We start from the raw sequence: 27,774 nt of genomic DNA on the forward strand, positions 1-27,774 counted from the left end.
TTATAGGAAATTGTGCCACATAATCCAAAATTCAAAATAAAAATATATTTTAAAACATGGGTCATGTGGCTGACAAGATGGCTCAACTGGCAAATCTTCCACCTCCAAGCCAAGCACTAGCATCCCATGAGGGCACCAGTTCATGTCCTAGCTGCTGTGCCCACATCCAGCTGCATGCTCATGGTATTGAAAGCAGCAAAGAATGGCTCCATGCCTTGGAACACTGCATCAACAGAAGAGGTCCAGAAAAAGCTCCTGGCTCCTGACTTCAAATTGGCTCAGCTCTGGTTGTTGTGGTCATCTGGGGAATGAACTGGTGGATGGAGGGTCTTTCTGTCACTCCTCTCTGTAAATCTGCCTTTCCAATAAAAATAAATATCTAAAAAAAAAATGGATCCTATAGGGCTCCTGAAAGGATGGAAAGCAAATGCTAGGCATTTAAGATGACCTCAGGGGAGTGGTCCCCTTTCATACATTTATAACAAATAATATTTACATTAATACAAGCCTCACACTCCATCCCTGTCTCCTAAGAAACCCTCACGTGGTAGATGTAAGAAATATGATCTATTCCCTATTTAGAAAGCTGGAAAGTAAGTTGTAAAAAATTCTGAAAGTTATCTTGAGGGTTAGGAGGCTATTTCATTGTTAGAAGCAGGGCTAAACATCTACAAAGCTTTTGATAAATTACAATAAAAATTGTTCAATTTTGATGGCCAGTATTCAATAAAGTATGAATAATGATACCTCAAAGCATAAGTCATGTCAAGCTGTTCTAAAAGACATTAAGTTCAGGATCAATAAACATTGTTATCTTTTTTTTTTTTCCTCAATTTTTTTTTTTATTATTTAACTTCATTAATTACATTGTATTATGTGACACAGTTACATAGATACTTGGGTTCTCCCACCCCTCCCCAAACCCTCCCACCATGGTGGATTCCTCCACCTTGTTGCATAACCACAGCTCAAGTTCAGTTGAGATTCCCCCATTGCAAGCATATACCAAACATAGAGTCCAGCATCTTATTGTCCAGTCAAGTTCAACGTCTTCTTAGGTATACCCTCTCTGGTCTGAAGACAGAGCTAGCAGAGTATTATCCCAGTCAATTGAAAGCTCCAACATACCATCAGCAAAAAAATCAACAGCCATAGTGTATGCGAACAGCCCCAAGATGGAAAAAGACTTAACCAGCAAGATACCATTCAAAATAACAGAGAAAAGTATGAAATATCTGGGAATAAATCTAACCAAAAATGTAGGAGACTTATTCGAAGAAAACTACAAACTACTTAAAAAAGAAACTGAACAAGACCTCAAAAGATGGAGTAACATCCCATGCTCCTGGATAGGTAAAATCAATATCATTAAAATGTCTATACTGCCAAAAGCAATATATACATTCAACGCAATCCCAATCAAATTGCCCAAAACATTCTTCATGGAACTGGAAACAATGATCCAAAAGTTCATCTGGAAGCACAAAAAACCACAGATAGCTAGAACCATCCTGAAGAACAGGAAGTTAGCAGGGGGAATCACAGTTCCGGACCTCTGGACATACTATAGGGCAGTGGTTATCAAAACAGCGTGGTACTGGCACAAAGATAGAGAGGAAGATCAATGGAGCAGAATAGAAACACCAGAAGGAAACCCACACAGATACAGCCAAATAATCTTTGACAAAAAGACAAACGACAATCCAGGCAAATGGGAAGGTCTGTTCAATAAATGCTGTTGGGACAACTGGTTAATAGCCTGCAGAAACAAAAAAAAAAATAGATCCACATCTCTCACCATACACTAAGATCAGATCTAAATGGATAACAGATCTAAACCTACATCCAGAAACCTTCAAACTTTTGGAAGAAAATGTTGGAAACACACTGCAACACTTAGGGGTAGGCCCTCACTTCCTAAAAAAGACTCCAAATGCAGTAGAAATCGAGACCAAAATAAACAATTGGGACCTCATCAAACTAAGAAGCTTCTGTACAGCTAGAGAAACAATCAACAAAGTAAAAAGGCAACCCACAGAATGGGAGAAGATCTTTGCACACGACATAGGTGATAGAGGGCTGATCTCCAGAATATACAAAGAGCTACAAAACAACCAAAATGTCAAAACAAACAAGCCACTCAAGAAATGGGCACGGGAAATGGGCAAACACTTCACAAAAGAACAAACCCAAATGGCAAATAAACATATGAAAAAATGCTCAAGTTCCCTGGCAATAAGGGAAATCCAAATTAAAACATCAATGAGGTACCACGTAACGCCAGTAAGACTGGCCCACATGAATAAAAGCACCAACAACACTTGTTGGCGAGGTTGCGGGGAAAAGGGATCCCTACTCCACTGCTGGTGGGGCTGCAGGCTGGTACAGCCTCTATGGAAATCAGTATGGAGAATATTCAAACATTGTTATCTTTATAACTAATAGCACAACCATATACAAAAATCAACTCAAAAAGGATCAGAGATCTCAATTTATGACGTGATAATATGAAGTTGCTAAAAAACTTGGGAGTAACACTCTAAGCCATTGGAGTGACAATCTCTTGGTTAAGACACCCCTAAACAAAAACAATAAAGCAAAACTAAATAGGATTACATCAAACTTTGTTTTGTTTTTCTCCTCAGAAGCCTCAGACAAAAAAGAAGAATACAAATTCACTTGACAGAATGGGGAAAATATTTGCAAGCTACCTATTTGTCAAAGGATTAATGACCTGAATATATCACAACTTACATGCAACAACAAAAACCAACCAATCCAGTTAAGAAATGGACAGCGGAACCCAACATGCTGTCCTCAAAAGAAGAAATCCAAGTAGGCAGCAAATATATGAAAGAAACCTCAATATCATTAGTCGTCAGGAAAATACAAAGCAAAAGCCACAATGAGACATCACCACACCCGTATCAGAGTGGCTATTATCCAGAAGACAAAGGAAGAAATGTGGAGAAAAAGAAAAGCTTACACATTGTTGGTGGGATTGTAAGTCAGCACAGCCACCATGGAGAACAGCATGGAGATTTGTTAAAACACCCCAAACAGTCTTTCCATAGGATTCAGCAATCCCACTACTGGACACACATTCCAAACCCATGAACAGATTACCATCTGAGGGACCTACACAACGATGGTTATAAAGGCACTATTTACAATAGACACGATGTCCATTATCAGAAGAATGGATAAAGAATATGTAGAATATATACACAATGGAGCAGTGTTATAAAAAAAGGAAATTTTACCATTTGCATCAAAATGGATGCACCTGGAGGATATAATGAGTGAAATAAGCTGCACACAGAAAGACAAATATTTCGGGCCCAGCGGCGTGGCCTAGTTGCTAAAGTCCTCGCCTTGAAAGCCCCGGGATCCCATATGGGCACCGGTTCTAGTCCCGGCAGCTCCACTTCCCATCCAGCTCCCTGCTTGTGGCCTGGGAAAGCAGTCGAGGACGGCCCAATGCATTGGGACACTGCACCCGCGTGGGAGACCGGGAAGAGGTTCCTGGTTCCCGGCTTCGGATCGGTGCGCACCGGCCCATTGCAGCTCACTTGGGGAGTGAATCATCGGACGGAAGATCTTCCTCTCTGTCTCTCCTCCTCTCTGTATATCTGACTTTGTAACAAAATAAATAAATCTTTAAAAAAAAAAAAAGAAAGACAGACAAATATTTCAATCTCTCTTATTAGTGGAAGTTACTTTTTTTTTTAAATGTCAGTGTGTATCCGTATGGCTGCAAATATGGTTTTGTAAAACTTTCATTAATATCTTTGTTAAACCAATGTTTACAAATGTTGGCTTCCATTGTTCTAATTATCGTAATTGCTGTAGAATTTGTTATATATGGGTAAAATGGTCATTTTCCATCCAATTGTATATAGTCATTTCATATATTCCCATGAAACCAGGGTCATTTTTCCTTTTTATTTGCTAAACTTCCTATTAGTGAAGCATTAAGCCTTTTTACTGTAATGTAAACTTAGTATGTCATCTCAGAACTGAAAAGAGAAAGACAGTGGGAGGAAGGAGCATGGCCAGGAGACACTGTGAGGAAGAAGGAAGGGAATTTCATCATATTTTTAGAATTGTACTGATGGACTATATTGCATCTGTTGAAAACTAATCTAAAATCTTTAGAAATAAAAGGTACACTCGTTACATTTTTAAAGTCAGTTTTTTTTAAAAAAATAACTGAGATGTAATGAAAGAATGCATCATATACCATGAATAAAGTAAATAAGTGAAACCAAAAATAAGTTGTGTTAACGTAAAGCAAACCAAAGTGAAAACCCTATCAAGTGGCAAATCATCCTACTCATGCAGTTATAACACACACGCAGTACATTCTTGTGATTTTATAAGGCCACTGATGGACTCTGTCTTCCTATGTTTCCCTATCTTTCTCCCCTCCATTTGGTTCAGCATAAAGATTACAAAGTCTACACAGCATAGTTGAGTCAATCAGAACTCTTGCCTACTTTTTCTCTATCTGGTCATTTCACCTCATTGTCAGTTCCAGTGTTTTTATCTTCAATAATTCTGTAACCCAGAAGATCGCTAACAATAGAACCCAAACATTCACATAGGTCCTGGCATTTCCAAAGTAGTCTAATTGTAGGTTAGTACATAAGACGAGAAAAGGTGATGAAAAGACAAAGAACAAGGACAGACACCCTCCCCTGACACCCAGGAAGGTCAGGAAAGAAGAGAGTCTAGATAGAATCAAGTATACAGTTGTAGCGATGGCAGAAGGTCAGCTGCTTTTATATCAGAACAAAAAAGATGACAGTAGTTTCAGACAAATTTGGAGATTTGAAAGAAGGGCATGGATTTTCAAGTGCTCCCATCTCACAGCTTGAATTTCTCTGTAAAGAGAAAAAAAAGTGCTCTGCCAAGGGAGAAGGGAGTCAGGGACACAATGGATCTTTTGGAACAATAGTGAATGTTGGAAACATTATAGAATAATGGAGCAGTGCCCATGGCTCATCCAATGAGCACTGAAGATTTTAGATCTGAAATGTAACTACCAGAGCTCAGCAGCCTGTGCAGGGATGGAGACTGATCCAAGCTCAAAGCAATAGCTGAAATTACATACAGTGAATTCTGGTGTGAACTAGCCAGTATCAGAAAAGTGACAAGGTAACACCAAGCAGGTGAGAGACACAGAGGTCTAAAAGATCAATAAATAGAGTAAAAATTAGCATATATATAAATATATTAATATTATTAATATATTGTTATTATTAATATATTATTCTAATATATATATTAGACACACACATATATGGAGGCAGGCATCGGGCAGTGACTAAGATGCTGTTTGGGACACCCGCATCTCATGGGCTTAGGCTTGGGTCCTGGTTCCATTTTCCATTCCAGCTTCCTGCTAATGTGCACTCAAGGGGGCAGCACTGATGATTTAAACTAATCAGGTACTGCAATCTAATAGGAGAACCAGGATGAGTTCATGGTTTTAGTCCGGTCTACTGAGTGCTGCAGGCAGTTGAGTTGTAGGGTGAATCAGGATAGGAGATCTCTATGTACTTATCCATTTTTCTATCTACCTACCTACAAAGTTCTCTCCTTCTCAACAAATACAAATACAAATTTAAAAAATATGTGCACTTCAGGGATTCAAATGCATGACAGTGGTGAGTGATAAGATTAAATATGTGGAGAGTTATGCAGATTTTCTCTAAGATGTGGATTAAGGCTGCTGTATCAAGAGTTAGGCAAATCGTTATTCATATGACAAAAACTAATGTGGCAAAGAAGTCTGTTTGTGAAGCAGATGCAACAAGATAAAAGGGTAGCAAGGGAGTGAGTAGGAAAATAGCGAGGAAAAGAGGTACCTTGCACGTACTGAGCATCCCATACTACTTGTTATTTCTAAAAATGCATTATTGCTTTTTCTATCTAATTTTCAATTCTACTCAATTTTCCTGCAGCATTTGACGGGTTAATATTGAGTACATTATATTAATTTAAAAAAAATTTTAAGCGGTTTCCTATAGGGGGATACTCACTAAACCAAACTACTAATACTCATTAGTTTCAGTTTCCATATTTCTGATACATCTATTAAACTTACAGATTTTCCCCTCTAGATTCTCAAAAATGTTAAAAGGATAGGAAACAGAATACCTTTGTTTCAGAAATCACAGGCAGCACAGTAAGAAACAGTTATTTATGCATAAAATCATCATCACAAGTCACTAGTAAAAATGTTATCTCCATATACACACTACGCACTCACCCAATACAAGTACTCAACTATTTAGTCTTACCTGTATTGCAAGAGTACGAGCTACGAGACCTCTGAGGTATTGTAAGGGATCCTCTGGGCCTTCCCATTTGCTCTGCCATGTGAGAGGACACTGTAATTTTAAAAGAGTAAAATTGAGTGCATTATACCATAAAAGACTTAATTCAGTAATACTTGGGAAATTTTGGTATAATTAGAAACTTATATACTGAATTGATCTTATGTCAGGTCAGTTTTTCTTAGGTTTTATTAAAATGATTAGCATAGACAAATTTTTCCTTAGAACAAAGACCTCTGAAAATAATAAACAAAATGATTTTCTAAAATTAATCTAACCATAAAACCAAATTTTGTCAAAATCATTTTATAAGTGACAAAAGATTTTGTAAAAAATATCATGCATGGGCCTGGTGGCGTGGCCTAGCTGCTAAAGTCCTCCCCTTGAACGCCCCGGGATCCCATATGGGTGCCGGTTCTAGTCCCGGCAGCTCCACTTCCCATCCAGCTCCCTGCTTGTGGCCTGGGAAAGCAGTCGAGGACGGCCCAAAGCTTTGGGACCCTGTACCCGCGTGGGAGACCTGGAAGAGGTTCCTGGTTCCCAGCTTTGGATCGGCGCAGCACTGGCCGTTGCAGTCACTTGGGGAGTGAATCATCGGATGGAAGATCTTCCTCTCTGTCTCTCCGCCTTTCTGTATATCTGACTTTGTAATAAAAATAAATAAATCTTTTTAAAAAAAGATTAAAAAAATATCATGCATGGCTATACTATTGTACTAATACAGGAGAAAAACAGTGAGGAAGGGGGATGCAAGGGTGGAAGGAGAACTCCCTGAGCCCATGGAATTGTATCAGCAAAACAAACAAAAAAACAAACACCTCCACAAAATTCTTTTTTTTTTTTTAAGATTTATTTATTTTTATTACAAAGTCAGATACACAGAGAGGAGGAGAGACAGAGAGGAAGATCTTTCGTCAGATGACTCACTCCCCAATTGAGCCGCAATGGCCGGTGCTTCGCCGATCTGCAGCTGGGAACCTGGAACCCCCTTTGGGTCTCCCACACGGGTGCAGGGTCCCAAAGCTTTGGGCCGTCCTCGACTGCTTTCCCAGGCCACAAGCAGGGAGCTGGATGGGAAGTGGAGCTGCTGGGATTAGAACTGGCCCCATATAGGATCCCGGGGTGTTCAAGGCGAGGACTTTAGCTGCTAGGCCACACCGCCGGGCCCCACAAAATTTTTTTAAGTTCTAATGCAATAGAATGGAAGCTTTATTTCCAAAAAGTACACTGAGAAATGGGGCACAAGGATTGATACGTACAAAAGCCAAATACGATGCAGGACAGACTACACCAGTCTGCTGCACATACCAGCATGCACAGGAGCCGAGGCTGGGGAATCCTTGTGGGGGTTTTGGGGGACAGGGTTAGGCTGCTCCTGAACATCAACTGGTTTATGTAGGAGATGGGGCTGGAGACATGGGGGACCTGACGACCAGTTCATTGAGGCCTGCAGAGGATGTGTAATACCATGAAGGACAGGACAAACAAGACAACACTCCCAGCCAAGCTTTGACAGCAAGTATCTGGACTAACGGAGACTCTAAGGTGGATAATGTCAGCCAGTGGACCTTGGAAGGATTTCCCTCAACTTTGGAGCCACGAAATCAACATCTCATAACTATCGAAACCATTTGAGCAGAACCCTTGGAATACGCTCCACACCAGACAGCCTGGAATGACACTGGATGTTTTACCCCATCCCAAGGTACTGATGTGGTTAGGCTGCTGGCAGCCTATGAGGGAGCCTTAAATTCTAGCTGCTTCACTTCCAATCCAGCTCCCTGCCTATGGTTTGGGAAAGCACTGGAAGTTGGCTCAACTCCTTGGGACCCTGAAACCACATGGAAGACCAAGAAGAAATTCCTTACTTCTGCCTTCAGATCGGCTCAGCTCTGGCTACTGTGGCCATTTGGGGAGTGAACCAGTGGATCTTTGTTTCTCCTTCTCTCCCTGTAACTCTGCCTTTCCAATAAAAATAAATCTTAAAAATGAAAACCATTTTTTTACTAAAATGTAAATAAAAACAATTAGTTACAATCTACAGTAAAGTAAGATTTTTACATGGTAGAGAAAAAGGGAAAACAAAGATGTCAGGATAGGCCTTTCTGCAGATGAAAAAAGCACTGGGTATCTTTTTAATAAGAATAAGATATTCCAAGTTCTAAGAAGACCATCTTTCGGGCCCGGCGGCATGGCCTAGCCGCTAAAAAGTCCTCCCCTTGAACGCACCGGGATCCCATATGGGCGCCGGTTCTAATCCCGGCAGCTCCACTTCCCATCCAGCTCCCTGCTTGTGGCCTGGGAAAGCAGTCGAGGACGGCCCAAAGCTTTGGGACCCTGCACCCACGTGGGAGACCCGGAAGAGGTCCCAGGTTCCAGGCTTTGGATTGGCGCGCACCGGCCCACTGCGGCTCACTTGGGGAGTGAATCATCGGATGGAAGATCTTCCTCTCTGTCTCTCCTCCTCTCTGTATATCCGGCTTTCCAATAATAATAAAAATCTTTAAAAAAAAAAAAAGAAGAAGACTATCTACATGCAAACACAAAGGACATTTAGGTCAATTATTAGAGGCTTCCCTATATTGAGTGTAAATAGCAAGGGAAAAAGTGAAAACCAAAACTCCTTTGAAGTCCCAGTGAAAACATTTTCCAGATGCCTTATTCTACAGTTTGTTTTCCAAATAACTAAAATTAATCTAGTTCAAACTCGGGGCCTGGGTGGTGGGAGCTTCCACCAGCCTGGATGCTGTTGTGGGTACCTGAGCCAGGTCAGACTCAATGCTTGGGACCCTAGCAACAGCCACCACTGTCATTCAGTGAGAGACTCCTGGGCTTGCCTGGGCCCGAGAGGTTTCTTCTTTCGCAGTAGGCACTCTGTGAAGGGAACTCTTGAGAGCTAAAGTGGGCCCTGGCTCCACCCACCACCACCATCTAGGGGAGGGAGGGACCTAAGGGAGTTCAACTTGGGGTTTAGGTGATGGGAGCTTCTAGAAGCCTGGAGGCTGCTTGGGGTACCTGAGCCAGGTTGGACTAAATACTTGGGGCCTGAGCCACAGCCTCTGCTGCCATGTGGTGAGCGAGTCCTAGGCTTCTGAGCAGCCAGCGTGCCAATTGGTGCTGGGCTACACCCACTGGCCACCCAGCGCTGAGTCCTGGGGTTGGGTGTGTGGAATTGCTGCCTAGGGCCATCCTTGCGTAAGGCCACACTGCATGTTGGTGAGGACTAAATCTGGAGGGACTCCCAACGACAGGGTCACTGTACTTGCAGGTAAGAGAGGGGACTGAGACCTACTGTTTTGGAGAGGAGAGTCCAGACCATCTGCATAGGTCAGAATGAGCTGTTCTTTCTGTTGGACTTAGAGCTCAGAGGATGTAAGATTGACTGGGAGAGTACCACTGTGAACAGAGGACCTGATCCAAAGTGAAATGAACATAGGCTTCATTATACATGTAAGCTAGATGGATAATAATCTTAAGCCCCCTGCTTCAAGCTGAGTTAATGCTAGCTACCAGTAAATTCTTCAGTTACTTGAGTTAATTAATTCCTATAGGGCTTATGCCAGTTTGACCTAGGTTTTGGCTACTGTTTTTCAGATTCCTGAAAAATGGATGTATGATGGAATACTCTGTTAGAATAAAATAAAAATGCATATTGTTAACATTAGCTTACCTTTTGGTTTAGTAAAGCACTTCCCAATTTTTGTACTTCTGAACTCAATAAGGTAGTTCCTCTGATGACTTTGCTGAGAGCAGCAAGAGACTGATGGACACTCTGTACTAAACGGATGGCGTTAAACTGTTCAAGAATGATGAAGGATAATATTGGAGATCCTTGTTGATCATTAGGAGCAGACACTTTTTGATGAATCAGGTTTGAATTCTAAAAACAAAAAAAGGATGCCTTATTTACTGAAAAGTGAGAGATCTTTCTTCTACTGTTTCATTCCCCAAATGTACACAGCAGGCAGGGCTGGAGCAGGCCACAACCAGGCGCCCAGAACTCTGTCCAGGTCTCCCACGTGTTTGGCAGGAACCCAAGTACTTGAACTAGGTGCACATTAACAGGACACTGGATTAGGGGTGGAAGAGCTGAGACTCCAACTAGGCCTTGTGATAGAAGCCGCAGGTACCTCACTAGTGACTTAACCGGTGCGCCACCTGGCCACCCCTTGAAATGATTTGCAGTATTATTTTACAATTGCACAAAGAAAAGATTACGTTTAGAGGAAAACCAATCAGAATCACTGCTGACTTCTCAGAAGAGATGATCAAAGCAAGGAGAATGGAGTAAAATCTTTCACATCCTAAAACAAAACAGCTGTCAACCAAGAATAATGTACCTGGCAAAGATCTCATTTGTATTCAAGAATGAAATTAAATATTTCCATAATAAAGAGAAATTAGAAGACTACGTCAACACTACACCAGCTCTAGAAATTCTCCTTAGGAATGTGCTAAAGTCAGAAAGAAAGGAAGTAAATCATAATCAAAGATGGCAAAAGGGAAGACCTCCTCACTAAAGTCCACACAAGGAAATAAAATTAAACAGAGACACTAACACACTCATACACACACACACAATAGACCAAATTCGCAACCTCTCAATATTAACTGACACAAATAACCTAAACTCATTAATCAAAAGACCCAATTATCTGTTTCCTACAAGACATCTAACCCAGAAAGATGCAAAGAAACAGAAAGTGAAAGGATAGAAAAGGACATTTCATGCCAATGGATGAGCAAAAAGGGCTGATACAGCTGTTCTAATATCAGACGACAAACATGAGAAATTTTAAAAGAGAAAAATGGGCACTTCATAATGATACAGGAAGCCATCAATCAAGAAGAAATAGTAATAATAAATGTCTATGCACCAAACACAAGAGCACCCAGCTATGTAAAACAATTACTGATGGACTTAAGGGCAGACATAGATGCAAATACACTGATGGACTTAAGGGAGACACAGATGCAAATACAATCATCGTAGGGGAACTTTACACCCCATTAACACCAATGGACAGATCAAAAAAAACAACTCAACAAAGAAACATTAGAACAGACAACAGAACAAATGGACTTAGTAGACATATACAGATGGACACAGAATATACATTTTTCTCAGCAGTACACAGCACCTTCTCCAGGACAGACCACATGATAGGGTACAAAGAAAGTCTCACTAACTTCAAAAAAAATTGGAATCATACCATGCACCTTCTCAGGCCACCGCAGAGTGAAACTGGAAATCAATAAATCAAAATGCCCCAGAAAATATGCAAACTCTTGGAGGATGAACAATATATTGTTAAACAAACAATGGGTCAGAGAAGAAATTAAAGATCAAAAAATTTCTTGAAACCAACAAAGATTCAAATACAACATACCAAAATTTGTGGGACACTGCCAAGGCAGCGCTATGTGGTAAAGTTCATTGCAATTGGTGCTTATGTCAAGTATCAAGACAGACACCAAAATAAATGAACTAAGCATACATCTGAAGGAATTGGAAAAGCAAGAGCAAAATAACACCCAAAACAACAGAAAACAAGAAATCATTAAAATAAGGGAAGAGATAAACTAAATAGAGCTAAAAACAGTACATAAAATCAATGAATCAAAAAGTTGGTTCTTTGAGAAGATAAACTGGCCTGACTGTCAAAGAAAACTTAGGAGAAACAAGAATTAATAGTATCAAAGATGAAAAAGGGAACATAACAGACATCATAGCCATAAAGAGAATAATTAGAAATTACTACCAACAACTGTACTCCAACAAATCAGAGGACCTCCAGGAAATGGAAAGGCTCCTGGACTCCTATCTCCTACCAAAACTTAACTCACAAAGCAATAGAAAAGCTAAATAAACCTGTAACTGAAGCAGAGATTGAATTAGTGATTAAAGCTCTCCAAACAAAGAAAAGCCCAGGTTCAGATGATTTCACTGCTGAATTAACAAAACATTCCAAAAGAGCTGACCCCAATCTCTACAAACTCTTCAAAACAACAGAAAAGGAAGCAACCAAATTCATTCCATGGATGAGTTCCAAACTCGTTCCATGAAGCCAACATCACCCTAATTCCAAAACTGGATAGAGAATTCACCAAGAATGAAAATTACAGACCGATATCCCTGATGAACATAGATGCTAAGATCCTCAACAAAATCCTAGCCAACAGAATACAAAAATACGTCAGAAGGACCATTCATCCAGACCAAGTTGGATTCATCCTGGGCATGCAGGGATGGTTCAACATTTCTGAATCCATAAATGTAATACAGCACATCCAAAAACTAAAGAACAAAAATCATATATAGTCTCAACAGATGCAGAAAAAGCTTTTGACAAACTCAAACACCACTTCATGCTAAACATGTTAAATAAGGTAGGCAAAGAAAGAAGAATCCACAACATAACCAAAACAATATATGAAAAACCCAATGCTAGTATCATATTGAATCTAGAAAAATTGGAAACCTTCCCACTGAGATCTGGAACAAAACAAGGATATCTGTTATCACCACTGCTTTTAACATAGCACTGGAAGTACTCGCAAAAGCTTTAAAACAAGAAAAAGAAATCAAGGGAATTCAAATTGGAAACAATGAGTCAAGCTATCACTATTCACAGATGACATAATCCTTTACCTAGGAGAACCAAGAGATTCAATAAAGAGACTACTAGAACTTATATGAGAGTTTGGGAGAGTGGCAGGGTACAAAATAAATGAACAAAAATCAACAGCCATAGTGTATGCAAACAACCCCAAGGCGGAAAAATGAATTTAATGCGCGTAACCCACCAAAAGTCATTGCTCAACAATGAAGGACACTGTACAACATCTATTACTTCCCCCTTGCAATACTATAACTGACTGAGCTAGAGTTTGCCAGTTCCAGTTTCACTACAAACACTAAATTGAATATTGCTAGCCCCAGGGAAACTCAAAAGTCAAAGACAATGGAAATATTTCTTACTAGCCCTTATGAACTGTGTCTTTGTCTTTCCACTGTTCCCTCAGCATTTTATTAAAGATGTTATTTTAAATGCCAAGATAGACACATTTCTACATAAAGAGAAACAGTGTTTAACTCTCACTGGTTCACTCCCTGACTGAATGCAATGGCAGAAGATGGTTGGTCCAAAGCACCCGGGAGCTGCTTCCAGGTCTCTAATTGAGTACAGGTAATCAGGGAGTTGGGCCATTCTTTACTGCTTTCTTGGGCACATTAGCACAAAACTGGAAGTATAGTTGCCAGGACTTCAACTGGTGTCTAATATGAGGTGCTGGCACCTCAGGTGGTAGTACTATCCACTGTGCTACAGACACAGCCTGATCAGTATCTTACTCTTACTGCATGTGAGTATGTGTGAGAAGAGCATGCTACAATAGCCTAATAGCTTTGTATTTGTGAGGAAATAGGTTAAAATGAGGCTAAACAGAAATTCCCAAACAAGTTGTACAAATAAGGGCAATAACCTTTTGCTATCAGATCCTAAACTCAGACCACACACATCACTTTCTCTCACATGCCTTTGGCTAGAACTTAATGAGAAACTCGACCTTCATGACACAAAGTAAGGACATGTGACTACTAGTTAGCTAAGTTCACAGTGGCTAAAACTCAGGGGAGAAAAGGAAAAATTACTATCAGGAAACAACGACCTCCAGTATGAGATTACATCTCCCCCTTCCCCAAATTCTCCAATTGTTCTCCCAAAATGAAATTTATATGTAAGTTGACTAAAATATATACCATAGGAATTTGCATTGTTTTGTACCCTTTAAAGTTGAATTTCTACATTAAAGAGTTAACTCAATAGTAATAAAATCAGTTTTATCTCATAACTTTTTATTTCTAAAATAACTACGAATTTAGTATTTACATATATTGAACATATTTTAATATATTGTAACTATTATTCTTTCTGGGGCTAAATTTAGCATTCATATTGACAGAACTTTGACCAGTCAAACAACTGTCAGTCTATTCCCTATATCCTGTTTTGTATGTGACTGAATATATTTTACAAAAAAAATGCACTTTAACCATTTTTAAGCATATAATTAAATACACTAACATTTATTTGTAACCATCACCAGCATCCATGTCCAAAACTATCGTTTTAAGACAATCTCATATCTTGAAAGGGTTTTATATATAAGGTATTCCTGCTTCAACACTAATCCCAGTGCCCTGCTTTCCATCCAGTTCCCTGCTTGTGCCCTGAGACAGCAGGCAGGGATGGCCCAAGGCCTTGGGACCTTGCAAGCATGTGGAGGGCTAAGAAGAGGTTCCAGGCTCCTGTCTTTGGGTTGGCTCAGTTCTGGCTATTGCGGCTGTTCAGGGAGTGAATCAACAGAGAGAAAATCTTACTGTCTCTCCTCTGTATATCTGACTTTCCAATGAAAATAAACCTTTCAAAAAAAGAAGTGTAAAATCATGAGCATGTACAGGTAACACATCTTAAATTCCCAAGGGGTAGTGGAGTTGGTCATACTGTCTTGGCCAGTCTCACACGTTTGGGAATAGGATGGCTACATCAGGACTTAGGGTTTCCTTGACTGGGACAACCATGGTGTCTCTGTTTTGTACTTTTCCTATGGTTCCTCTAGATATCCTGAGTATGTCCTTATGGTGAAGGTTTAAGAGCAATAAGGATCAATTGTACAATGTCTATTTTAGCGTGGTAAAGCACATGTAGCATAAAAATCACCAGGTCAAAGTATGCCACTTACTATCACTTAATATCATAGTGTTGAACAAACCATTATCACCATCTGGCTCCAAAGCATTTCAATCATCTCAGAGTATAAACATGAGTAATTAACATTACTCCTCATTACTCCTCTCATACAGTGCTGGTAATCACTAAAGGGCTCTATTTTTCCTGTTCTAAATATTTCATATAAATGGTAACACAAAACATGTGATTTTGATCTGACTTCTACCACTTGGGACAATATCCTTAAAGTTCACCCATATTCAGCATGTACTACTCCTTTACATGGTTGAACAACACCCTATTGCTTACATGTGCTCCAATGTCAGTACCTGTGGGTCCTCTTTACCACTGCTGCTACTATGAGAGATACTGATTTTCTGGGGATCTCAAAATCTGGTACAACACAACCTCTAAAAAGAAAATATGCATGGTTAACAATTCTGCTCCTACTGAAAGTTTACCTCTTTCCTAAGGTTTCTGTGATGCACAGTTTTTAATTTTCTTGTTATCTTTTGACTATTAGTTTTGTTTCTACACATGGACATTGTGGCTACTTCCTTCCTCATAATAACCCAATCTTGGCATTCTTCAGGGGCTTACTAGGGGGTGTGTGAACACGTGTGTTCTCTTTAGATGATACAGTGTGCCTCAGATGCTGGCAAATCTGATTCACATATCCAAATAATCTTTCGAGTTCATCATCCCTGAGTCATCACTACCTATTCCAGCACTACTGTAGCACCTGTCATTCTCTTGGTTTTCATGAACCCAATGAACAGTGCCACTTCCACCTCATCACTCAACCTAGAAAACCAGCACACCCTTTCCTTTAATCTCTGCACATTCAAATCCATGTTCACGTTCTTTGAATCACATTTCTGAATTCTATCTTCATGGTAACTCATTTCTTTTCATGTGCTTTGCCCGTAAAATCTCATCTAACATCAATATTATTTGAATTACTCCAAGAGGCACCTAAATGTTCTCATTTCTTCCTGACAACTCAAAACATTTTTGTGTATATGTGTATTCTAAGCATATTTATACACATTGAGAATAGTCTTGGTATTGTAAACCAAATCATGCTCAATCCTCCACTAACACTCTTTGTATTATTCAAGTGGCTGTGTAAAAACACCAAACTCTTCTACCTTAATATGCCCCGTCTTACTCATTCTGGATGTTGTAACAATATTTCCAACTCTAGATACCTTGTAAACCACAATGATTTATTTCTTACTCTTCTAGTGGCTGAGAAATCAAAGGAAAGGGTACCAGAAGATTCAGTGTCTATTGAGTGTTTACTTTCTGGTTCAGAGCCCCATCTTTGGTTGGGATAGTGAGGGGGCTCTTGATGGGACATCTGATGAGAACACTCAATCATGAGGTCTCCAATCTCAGGACCTAGCTACTTCCCAAAAGCTCCAACTTCAAATACTATCACTTTAAGGTACAAGATACAGGATTTCAACCTCCTCTGGTAATTTGGGTACCTTCCAGTAAGTTTTTTGCCTATTCCTCCTGCCTACCCCTGCCCATACCATCTTGTGGTAATCTTGTGATAGTCTTGTAATATACAACTCCACGATGCTGGTGGGTTATATAGGTTACGGTGGGCTACACCTGTCATCTGGCAAAGTACATGACAGTTGTAGTGATTGGCTAGGCTTATAATATACAATAGATATTTATATCCAATAGAAATATTGTTCCTATCCCAAAGCTTGTTTTCCTGGACCCACCCTATATAAGCTTGTGCATGATTGCTAATAAACAGACAAATTCACCATAACTGTCTCCAGTACTGCTCTACTGAGAATGCTGTTGCCATACCGTATAACCTGGGTGGGTGATCTATGGCCAAGACCCCCATGGCTTCTTTATCCTTTGCTTAGCCCTTTCAGAATGGTCACATGTTCAATATTTACTGAGCTTATCAGTATGACTTTTCTCATGCCACTTCCCCTAAAATAAAATCATATAGCAGCATATACTATGAATAGTGCTTCTTCTTATACACTCACCCTTATCTCAATGTTGTTAGGAAACTGCTCTACCTAGGTCTTTTTTTTTTTAACTATATATAGGAATGCGATAGCATAAGGTAAACTGGGGCATAAATCCAATGTCATAACTCTTAATAAGCGTATTTTTTACATTCAAATAAGAGTTTCAGGAAAGGCAGAAAGAAGAAGGTAGAGAATATATATATAAAATTTGAAGTCTTGTCTATAGTCTAAGTGATAGCAGAAATAGAGCCTCCAGAATTATACAGAATAAGTGTAAGTGTGGTAACAATGCAGAAAGGGAGACAATAAAGTCACACGAGTCTGTTGAGGAGAAAACAAGGAGTGGAGGCTAAAGAACATATTCTTACAAACTTTATACCAAGGGAGGAATCAACTATGTAACATCAAGTAAATACCAACTGTCAAAGATTATAGTTCAAAGGAAACTGAATTAGTAAAGGGGCATATATTTAGTGATGTGATTTGTTCTTTGCAACTTCACAAATGTCCATTATATAACAACAAAAAAAAATCACATGGGCCCATCAGAGTAGCCTAGTGGCTAAAGTCCTCACACTGAATGCACTGGGATCCCATATGGATGCCGGTTCTAATCCCGACAGCACCACTTCCCATGCAGCTCCCTGCTTGTGGCCTTGCAAAGCAGTGGAGGATGGCCGAAGGCCTTGGGACCCTGCACCCGCGTTGGGAGACCCAGAAGAAGCTCCTGGCTCCTGGCTTTGAATCAGCTTAGCTCCAGCCATTGCAGCTGCCTGGGGAATGAATCATCAATGGAAGATCCTCCTCTCTGTCTCCTCTCCCCTCTGTATATCTGACTTCAATAAAATAAATAAATCTAGTAAAAATCACATGACTGGATTTCTAGTAAAAAAAAAAAAAAAAAAAAAACTAGAAATTGTGTTTCAAGTGCAGATGAAATGCAGGAAGGAAACAACATGGCCAGTGCAGATTTAGAAGCAGAAACAGAAAATTACAAGGAAGTAAACACATAGCCATGGAATATACTTCATCTTAACACAACTTTGGAAAAATGGTCAAACAAGTTCACCTATATCACCAGATACCTAGAGTACACCTGTTATTTAATAAGGGGTAAATTTAATCAGTTATTCTGATCATTCAATTTCCATTTTATTCTGAGTAAAGACTAAAAATCCTATTACTCTTATAAAATAACAGTGTATTATTTAGAATATTAACTATATTATAACATATGGTTGTCTATGTGTACATATTTCAAGAACTGCATAACTGAAAATCATCAGAAAGCTCAAAACAGCCAATGTCATACAATTACGAGATCAGAAACTATGGTTAGAGGGCCCGGCGGCGTGGCCTAGCTGCTAAAGTCCACGTCTTGAACGCCCCGGGATCCTATATGGGCGCCGGTTCTAATCCCGGCAGCTCCACTTCCCATCCAGCTCCCTGCTTGTGGCCTGGGAAAGCAGTGGAGGATGGCCCAAAGCCTTGGGACCCTGCATCCGCATAGGAGACCTGGAAGAGGTTCCTGGTTCCCGGCATCGGATCGGCGCGCACCGGCCATTGCAGTCACTTGGGGAGTGAATCATCGGATGGAAGATCTTCCTCTCTGTCTCTCCTCCTCTCTGTATATCTGACTTTGTAATGAAAATAAATAAATTAAAAAAAAAAAGAAACTATGGTTGGAAATAAACAGCCTGAGACTTAAGCAATAGAGTGTTGCCAAACATTAGGACAGTGAAGGAATCACTGCTGAAAAATATTTAAAACTTCAGTAAGTGTAGTTATTCATTTAAAGACAAGCAAGACAGATTTAAGAAAAGAGGACAAAACCAATAACTTTGGGCTGATGCCATGCAGCAGTGGGAAAAGCTGCTGCTTGCAATGCCAGCATCTAATACGGGCACCAGTTAGATTCTAGTCTGGTCCATTTCCAATCTACCTCCCTGCTGATGTGCCTAGCAAAGTAGCAAATGACAGCCCAATTATTTGGCACCCATGTGGGAGACCTAAATGAAGATCTTGGCTCGTGGCTTTAGTTTGGTCCAACATCGCCTGTTGTCATCTTGGGAATGAGCCAATGGATGAAACATCCTTCTCTTACCAACTCTTGAAATGCTAAGATTTATTTTATCTATATGAAAGCAAAAAGTAACTTCAACATGAATTGGCATGAAAAGATGAATATCCAAGACTTCCATATATGCAATAAAATACCTTGTATGGTTAAGGCAGAAGTAGAGTGTAGATTTAGGATGCTAGCAAAATAAAGAGGAAAAAAAGAAGTATCAGAAAAACAATTCATTACTAACCTGGTTTAATTTCTTCCAGAGATTAAGAATAGGAGACAATTCATTAGACCATATTTCTCGATCAAATTTGCAACCAGCTGTTACCGATCTGCCCAAGATCCTCAACTGTGAAATAACCTAAAGGAAACAGTAGATAGCATGAACAAAAATAAATTCAAATAGCTTAAGTACAAAAGCAGACCTTTTTACTGAACAAAGATCAACTAAGCACATCGTAAACAGACTAATCTAGTTATCTCTGCTTAACTTGCACACATTTTATGGATTTAAGTAAAGCTTAAAATCGAAGAAAATCATACAATTATACACTATAATGCCTCATTTGAAAAGCTGCTTCTTTATGTACAACATGCTTCTTTTTTATAAAATTTCAAGGATGTACTAAACACTGTACTATCCCAAGATAAATAAAACAAATCCGTGAAATTAGTTTCAGCTAATACCTTAAATTTCAGCAATTGTAACACAATAACTACTTTTCAATCTTCACTTTTTGAGAAGTATGTTTAATATCAAGCTTTATTTCAGTGAAGCTTATATCAGTGAAGCTCATGTTAAGTGTATCTTCCAGAATCCATGTACTATTTAATCAGTAAACATCAATCATTTTTTTTTTTACTGATTACATTGCATTATGTGACACAGTTTTATAGGCACTGGGATTCCCCCAACCCCTCACCAAAACCTCCCCCCATGGTGGATTTCTCCAGTTGTTGCTGTATTACAATTCAGATTAAGTCAAGATTCTTTCATTGCAAGCATCTACCAAGCATAAAGTCCAGCATCTTATTGTCCAGATAAGTTCAACGGTTTCTTGGGGAGACCATCTCTGGTCTGAAGGTAGAGCCGGCAGAGTATCATCCCGATCAATTAAAAGCCCCGACATTACATGAGTAACAATTTATAACGTTATGGAATTAATTGACATGGTATTGAGTAACCAATATGTTAAAAAGAAAAAGAATGCAAGTTCTGAACCACATCCTGTGACTTCTTCATTGACATTTCAATTATTACTTTGTATACAACCAGGTTCTATATACCTTAAAATGGCTATAGATTACTATTCAGCTGTCTCATGTCTATTTTAATTTTAGCATTTAGCAGTTTATAGCGTTGAAGCATGAATGATCATGCTTTCAAACTCAAGTTACTTGCAGAGCGTTTAATCTCTAGTTTTAAAAAGTTATGGTAGTTCAGTGATTGCTTTTTTGCCTAATAAATTATTTTGACTTGCTCTAGCTGAATCTTGTAACAGCACTTCACTTGTCAGCTTTTGCTAGACTACAAAAGATCTCGGGTCAGTACTGAAAAGAAGCACTATTAACTCTGCTGGCATAAGCTATCACTCATTTAATTTCATCATATGTGAAGAGAGAAATATAAATAACTTGTGGAAAATTGCAATCAATTTTCAAAATGTGCATGTATGTGTACGTGCTTTAAAGCTTTAATGGAAAAAAAAAACCCTCATCTTTTAATTCCATTTTCTACATATTTTTTGAAGTATTGTCATTTATAGTCTAAAAGTCTATCAATGAAAAAAGATCATGTATTCTTCTCTAGGAAAATATATCTAATGTTTCCAAATAACATTACTACAATTTTAACGAACAGAGTCATAAAATGAAATGCAAACACATAACATTTTTATTAAGGAGGACAGGGTCATAACTTATTTTTATGGGCCATCTTCTACAACATCTATACATTTATTTTTATCCATTTTTAAAATACTTTTCAATAATACTTTAAAATGGAATCAAGGCAGATGACATTTCATCTCATTAAAAACATATTTACATCAATTGATTCATGTTCAGTTCACAATGAACAACTCAAATTCTGGCACTAACATGCTTTAGGCATCTACAGGGATTGCAGGGACACTTCCACAACATTGTCCCTCCTATTTCACCAGTCTGTATTTCAAAAACTAATGACACATTTTAGGAACACCTGTGTTTTTGCTGAATAGTGGTTTGCTTCAGGACACATGTTTCATTTATAACTGTATTTTCCTTTTTCTTTTGTATGTTAAAAAGGCACATAATAATTTTGGATCCAACCCACCACTCATGCTACACACACTCAGAAGACAAGCTTTTGTTTTCCTTTGATTTTATTAACTGTTTCTATAGGTCTATTTGCTTTTCCCATCCTAATTTTCATCTTGAACAATTTCTTCAAGTCTTTAACTCCATTAAGTATTTCTATTTTGTTAGTGACTTTCGGTTCTTTTGGGACTGCTAATGAATGTAATAATTATTCCCATCTTATATATCAAAACGGACTGCCCAAGAAATAATGTAACATTTTTGTTACAAGATATATGGAAGACTAGATGTCTGGAGAAATTAATAGAAAACAAAATTCCAAAATTATAAAAAGCATTGTCATCAACAAAGATAGTTAAGATTAATGAGTATATATCGCTTCTCGGCCTTTTGGCTAAGATCAAGTGAAGATTAATGAGTATAGCACCAAAGAAATTAAGAGAAATCAGTAGGCTAGACACCAGAAGGGGGAGCCACAGGATATTAAATGACAAGTTAGATTTTAAAAACTCCTCCACCCTGAGTCCAAAACTTAAGAGCACACACATCATGCCACATTTCTAAAATTTCCCACTTGATTTCAGTTATGGGTCATGGTTACAATTTTGTTGCACTAATCAATGCATACCATGCATAGGAAACAAATTAATTTGGTGTTTACACTTGGGTCCCATTTCTAAGATTTTGGAATATGTTCTTACTTATGATGTAATCAAAAACAAAATCTGAAATTCTTTTGGTCCTAAACATTTTGGATGAGGGGTATTAAACCTGTTCATATAGAAACTGGAAAATTATCAGAAGGATCAAATGAGGTAGGAACAATTGTGAAAAACAAATTGTGTGAATTTTCAGAACTAGTGAAACAATCCCAAGCATGAGAAATGAAATCATGTGGTGTAGTACATTGAAATTTCAGGATACTGAAGTAAAAAAGATCTTAGAGGAACTTAAGGAGAAATAAGAAATTACTGAAAATGGAAAACTGCTGTATATTTTCCAATTCAAACAATGAAAGTACAGAGAAAAAGACTGTCACACAGTAATTGTTATAAAACATAGCAAAACAGATTTCTGGAAAAAAGTTAAATGAAATTAAGACAAAATTAAGAATGTGCTATTAACATCATATTTAAGTTTTTTTATTGGAAAGTCAGATTTACAGATAGAAGGAGAGAGAGTAGAATGAGACAGAGAGAAAAATCTGCTGCCCACTGGTTCACTCCCCAAGTGGCTGTAACAGCTAGAGCTAAGCAGATCTGAAACCAGGAGCCCAGAACCTCTTCTTGGTCGCCCATTGGGGCCATTCTCTGCTTTCCCAGGCCACAAAGAGGGAGCTGGATGGAAGCGGAGTAGCCAGGACATGTGCCCATATGGGATCCCAGAGGCATTCATGGCAAGGATTTAGCCACTAGGCCACCGCTTTGGACCCATATCTTCATTATTTAAAGCATGTATGCCATGGAGAAAAACAGGCCTAACTGGTTAAAAAGTCTATAAAAAATACATTAAAAATATAAAATACAATAGACAGAAATAATTATGTATGTTAGGATGCAGTGACTGAGGATAAAGGATTCTAAATAAGTATTTTGATTGGAAGGAAAATGTGAAAACAGTGTATCTGCTGGGAAAAATGCAGTGAAATATAAATTCTTAAATAACTTAAGAAAAATGACAATTTAAAAAATCAAATAAATACAAAGGAGTCTTATCAAACAGAAGGAAAAAAATACTTTAATGTAGATAAATCAAAGTTTCAGATACTGAGTTGACTAAATACTTAAATACAAGGCCCATAAGTATTTATTCATTAATGGATAAACATATCTGTATGTTTTAAAAAGAATGACATACTAGTTTAAACAATGATTTTAAAAAAGAACCTTTTTTGGTAAAGTTTCAATATTTTGCATAATCAGTGATGGACTCATGTTTTCACCTAATGAACAAAATAAGTGAATTATAGATCTGGTATCTGCAAATTTTTAGATGTATAATTCACACTAGCTATTTTGAGGAAACAGCTGCAGAAAACAGAACTACAAATTAAACTAAAATTTAAAAAATGAATAAAGATGAGATTCTGGAGTCGTAATGTATACTATTTAGAAGAAAAGTGCAATAGAAATCTTTCATACCAGACGGGATTATGGAATAGGGAAAAACTCATCAGCATACAGAGAAGCATTTAAAAAAACAAAAGGAATAAATGAACTGTTAAAAAGGCAAATATTCGAGTTATTTGATTCAAGGGGAACTTGAGAACACCATAGAAGAAAAAATTGAAAGATAACATGAAGTTCCACAAACCCAAGAGAAAGCAACACTTGGTTCAAAAGGTACAAGTCATCCTTCATTTACAAGAGTACCTCGATAAGATTCCTGGCTCTGTTCCTGATTTCATCTACCCACTAAGAAACACTCCAGCAGATACAAACTGATGGCTCAAGTAGTTGGATCCCTAACACTCATGTAGGGAGCCCAGTGACCAACTGCAGCATGACCCAGGCCTTGCCATTGCAGGCATTTGGGGATTAAAGCAGCAGACAAGATATTTCCAACCATCTTTGTCTCTTCGTCCTTTTGCATTGCAAATAAAGAAAAAAATGTTAACTTCAATTTGTTAAGATGAAAGAAAAATGCTAAAGAGTCAGAACAAAATAATGAAAGAAAACTCATTGAAAAGAGTTACTGTAAGGACAAATTCAGAATGCTCTAACATTGTACCCAGGAAGCAGATGATGATTCAAATAACTTGGGTCCCTGCCAATTATATAAATCACCTAGTTTGAGTTCTGGGCTCCGACTTCGGGCTGGCTCACCCCTGTATGTTTATGACATTTGGGAAGTAAAGACAGAAGAGGTCTTCCCCTGAATGCCTGTCATATCAAAATAAGTTTAAAAATTCAAGACTATTTTAATATTATAAACCTGACACATACCATTTTACATCTTTAGTATAAAGAGAAAATTCAAGAAATGACACTGTTAAGTGACACGCCAAATCTAGAAATATGACAAAAAATTCAAAATGTGGGGAGGAATAGCATGCAGGTATACAGTTTCTTATTTGTATTCTTAAGTCTTTTTGCATTCCTGTCTTTACAGTCAATATTAAATTGCTATTATTTCTTTTTTTAATTTTTTTTCTTCAAAAAGAATATTTTTAATAGACTAAATACTGGTTATCCCTGAGTTTTTGTATAAGGTACAACAGCAGCATGGTTCAAATGTTACTTGCAGTTCTTGGAAAAAAATAAAAATCTTAAAATAATGAAATACAGAAAAAAGTAGGGACCACCTTTCATTATTTTGAGTACCACCATTCTCTTGAAAAAAAATCCCAGAGTCAAGAACCACTTCCATGGGGGAAAAAAATCCAATGTCACACCTTAACTTCTGAACAACAGTGTGTAAGCACACATATATGCATGTATGTATGTGTGCAAATGCGCGTGTGTATGAAAGCTTAAGCAGAAAACAGGAGGGCAAAGCACTTTCTACTTCCTTCAAAATAACTTCTGAAATCTGAAGCAAGTATGTGCTGCTTATTCTGGCTGTCTGATCCTGATTCCATGCCAAGAGAGAACAAACAAAGAGAGGAAGCGAGCAGTAAAGCAGGTGGGGGAGAATTCAGACACCTAAATGACTCTAAAAGCAGGTGTGAGAAAATTAAAACAGCTCAAAAGTGGGATGAAAATTCCCTTATAAATTGCTATTATTTCAAAATATTCTTTTTTATAAGATTTTTTTTTTTAATTGGAAGTCAGATTCATGGAGAGAACAAGAGCCAGACAAAGGTCTTCCATCTGCTTGCTCACTCCCCACTGAGCTGCAACTGTGCCACAGCTGAGCTTATTTAAAGCCAGGCACCAGGAACTTCTTTCGGGCCTCCCACACGGGTAAAAGATGCCAAGCTCTGGCCATCTTCTGTTGCTTTCCCAGGCCACAAGCAGGGAGCTGGAAGGGAAGTGGATCAACCAGAATATGAACTGGTGCCCATATGCGATTCCAGCATTTGCGAGGTGAGGATTTAGCCACTGAACATGCTGCCAAATTAGTATTGAATAATTAAAAATCAGGACATAAATGAAATAGTTCAATTTTCTTGGAAATAAAAATAAAATTGAGAAGTCTTTGGTATTTGGAAAATAAAACCAGAAAAGTTAATTCTCCACCTGCAGGTTCCAGTTCCAACTGCTCCACATCCGGTTCAGCTCCCTTGTGGACCGGGAAAGCAGTGAAGCATGGCCCTGTTTCTTTGGTCCCTGCAACTACATGGGAGACCCGGATGACTGGTTCCTGACTTCAGATCATCTCAGCTCTGGCCTTTGCAGCTATCTGGGGAGTGAACCAGTGGATGGATGAGCTCTCTGTCACTCTGCTCTGTAGTATTTGCCTCTCCAATAAAAATATATATTAAAAAAATATTATAACTGGCCAAACAGGAAAAAAAGTGTTTGTGTGTATGTGTATTCACAATGATTAAGATATAAAAATACTAGAATACAGGCAAAATTCTTCAAGATGTTGATCTAGGAAACAAAGGCAAAAGCGAATTTGATAAATAACCAATCAATAGAAAAAAAGAGGATACAAATTGGAAGATGTATATGCAAACCATACATCTGATAAAGAGTTAACATCAAGAATATATATAAGGTGCAGAACATTATTTTTTTTGGGGGGGTGTGCAGGAAAATCCTCAACACCATGGTGAGGAGTAACTAATCTTTGTGTCCCACCCAGTGAGGCATGAGCCAATCCACGCCAGCTCTTTCCTGTCAGATTTCAAAGCTCTACTTTCTGTTGTTTGTCTATTTATTTTAGGTTTTTTTAGTTTGTATGATTGTTTGTTTGCTGTGAGGGGTTTTCGAAGCGATCCCGATGGTCATTGCGAGGGAGGGTCGGGGTCCAGAGTTGGAGCCAGGCTTGGACCAGAGAAAGCTCTCCTCCCTGGTCCCTAAGGACATTTATTGTTCTTCTGTTTCCGCGGACCACTCAGGGCTTCTGGTTGTCTTTCCGATGACGTTGGTTTCTGCATGGTAGTGTTTGGACTTCTTCCATCCCCTGCGGAAGCTCCGGTTGGGGGTGGGTGACCTCAGAATACTCGGCCTCCGAGGGCATCCAATTCCCTGTGGCCTCCTTGGCAGTTGGGATATAGTCCTTGTTGCTCGTATTAATAGTTTGTGGTGAAGGTCTGGGAGTCTTCATGGTTGGGATCCAAGCTTCCTCCTTACCACCTGCTCCACTCTGGAGTGCCCCCCTGCTCCACGCACATGACCTCCTGTTAAGAGGTTGTCAGGATCGCAGCCGGTTCCCCCCTGATGCATTGGTATAGTAGTTTTATTGTTGTTTAGTGCCGCTTTAAAAAATGTTCTGCACCTTAAATGTCGACAAATGTCTTGTTAGAGTTACAAACCAGTCTAGATTATCCTAAAATCTGCCAAGATCAGCAAAATTATACTTCAACACAACAAATGGCTAAATACTAAAATGAAATAGACACGAGACAGCTGAATGGTACCTTATAGCCATTTTAAGGTATATAGCAGCCGGTGCTGTATATAAACTAAAATTGAAATGTCAATGAGCTAATCATAGGTTGTGGTTAGGACTTGCTTTTTTTTTTCTTTTAACATACTGGTTACTCAAAACCATGTCAATTCCATAATATTGCAAACTGCTGTTGATGTTATATTGGGACTCTTAATTGACTGGGATGATATTCTACCAGCTCTAACTTTGGACCAGAAATGGTCTCCCCAAGAAACTGTTCAACCCATCTGGACAATAAGTAGCTGGACTCTATGCTTGGTATATGTTTGCAATGAAAGAATCTTGATTGAATTCGAACTGTAATACTGCATCAAGGTGGAGGAATCCACCAGGGGGAGGGGAGCGGAGGGGTGGGGGGATTCCCAGAGCCTATGAAACTGTCACATAATGCAAGATAATTAATAAAAAAAAATAAATAATAAAAAAAGAATATATATAAAGGCTTCAAAGATTCTTTGGGAAATAGAATTTAAATGCAAAAAATATTAGCATCTATGATATTATATTCTGAAAATGATTGGGCTTCTAAAATCATGGATTGAAACCCCAAAGTCTTTATTCTACGAAGGTGGATACTTGATCTGATTCTGATGCTTAGGAGGTGCAGTGTCAAGTTACTGGGCGTGTGCTCCTGCGAGGTAATTGTCCACTGGCATGTGCCTCACCATGTAACCTTTCTTCCTTACACATCCCACTCTGCCACAGGGTCTAACCAAGAGGTCCATGCAGCCTCTCAATGTGAGCCTCTCAATCTTCTC

General features: G+C 38.7%; 1 protein-coding gene across 1 annotated transcript in view; it reads right to left on the reverse strand.

The window, feature by feature from the left end:
• The window catches only part of DYNC2H1 (dynein cytoplasmic 2 heavy chain 1), a 280,093-nt gene that overhangs the window by 47,284 nt on the left and 205,035 nt on the right, over positions 1–27,774 (reverse strand). Inside the window, exons 84-86 of the mRNA XM_058663973.1 lie at positions 19,398–19,514; positions 10,015–10,224; positions 6,309–6,398 (exon numbers count right to left, since the gene is read on the reverse strand). Of these exons, the coding sequence (XP_058519956.1) occupies positions 6,309–6,398; positions 10,015–10,224; positions 19,398–19,514 (417 nt within the window). The remainder of the gene's footprint in view (positions 1–6,308; positions 6,399–10,014; positions 10,225–19,397; positions 19,515–27,774) is intronic.

The sequence above is a fragment of the Ochotona princeps genome, chromosome 4 (assembly GCF_030435755.1).
Source record: "Ochotona princeps isolate mOchPri1 chromosome 4, mOchPri1.hap1, whole genome shotgun sequence".
Lineage (NCBI taxonomy): Eukaryota > Metazoa > Chordata > Mammalia > Lagomorpha > Ochotonidae > Ochotona > Ochotona princeps.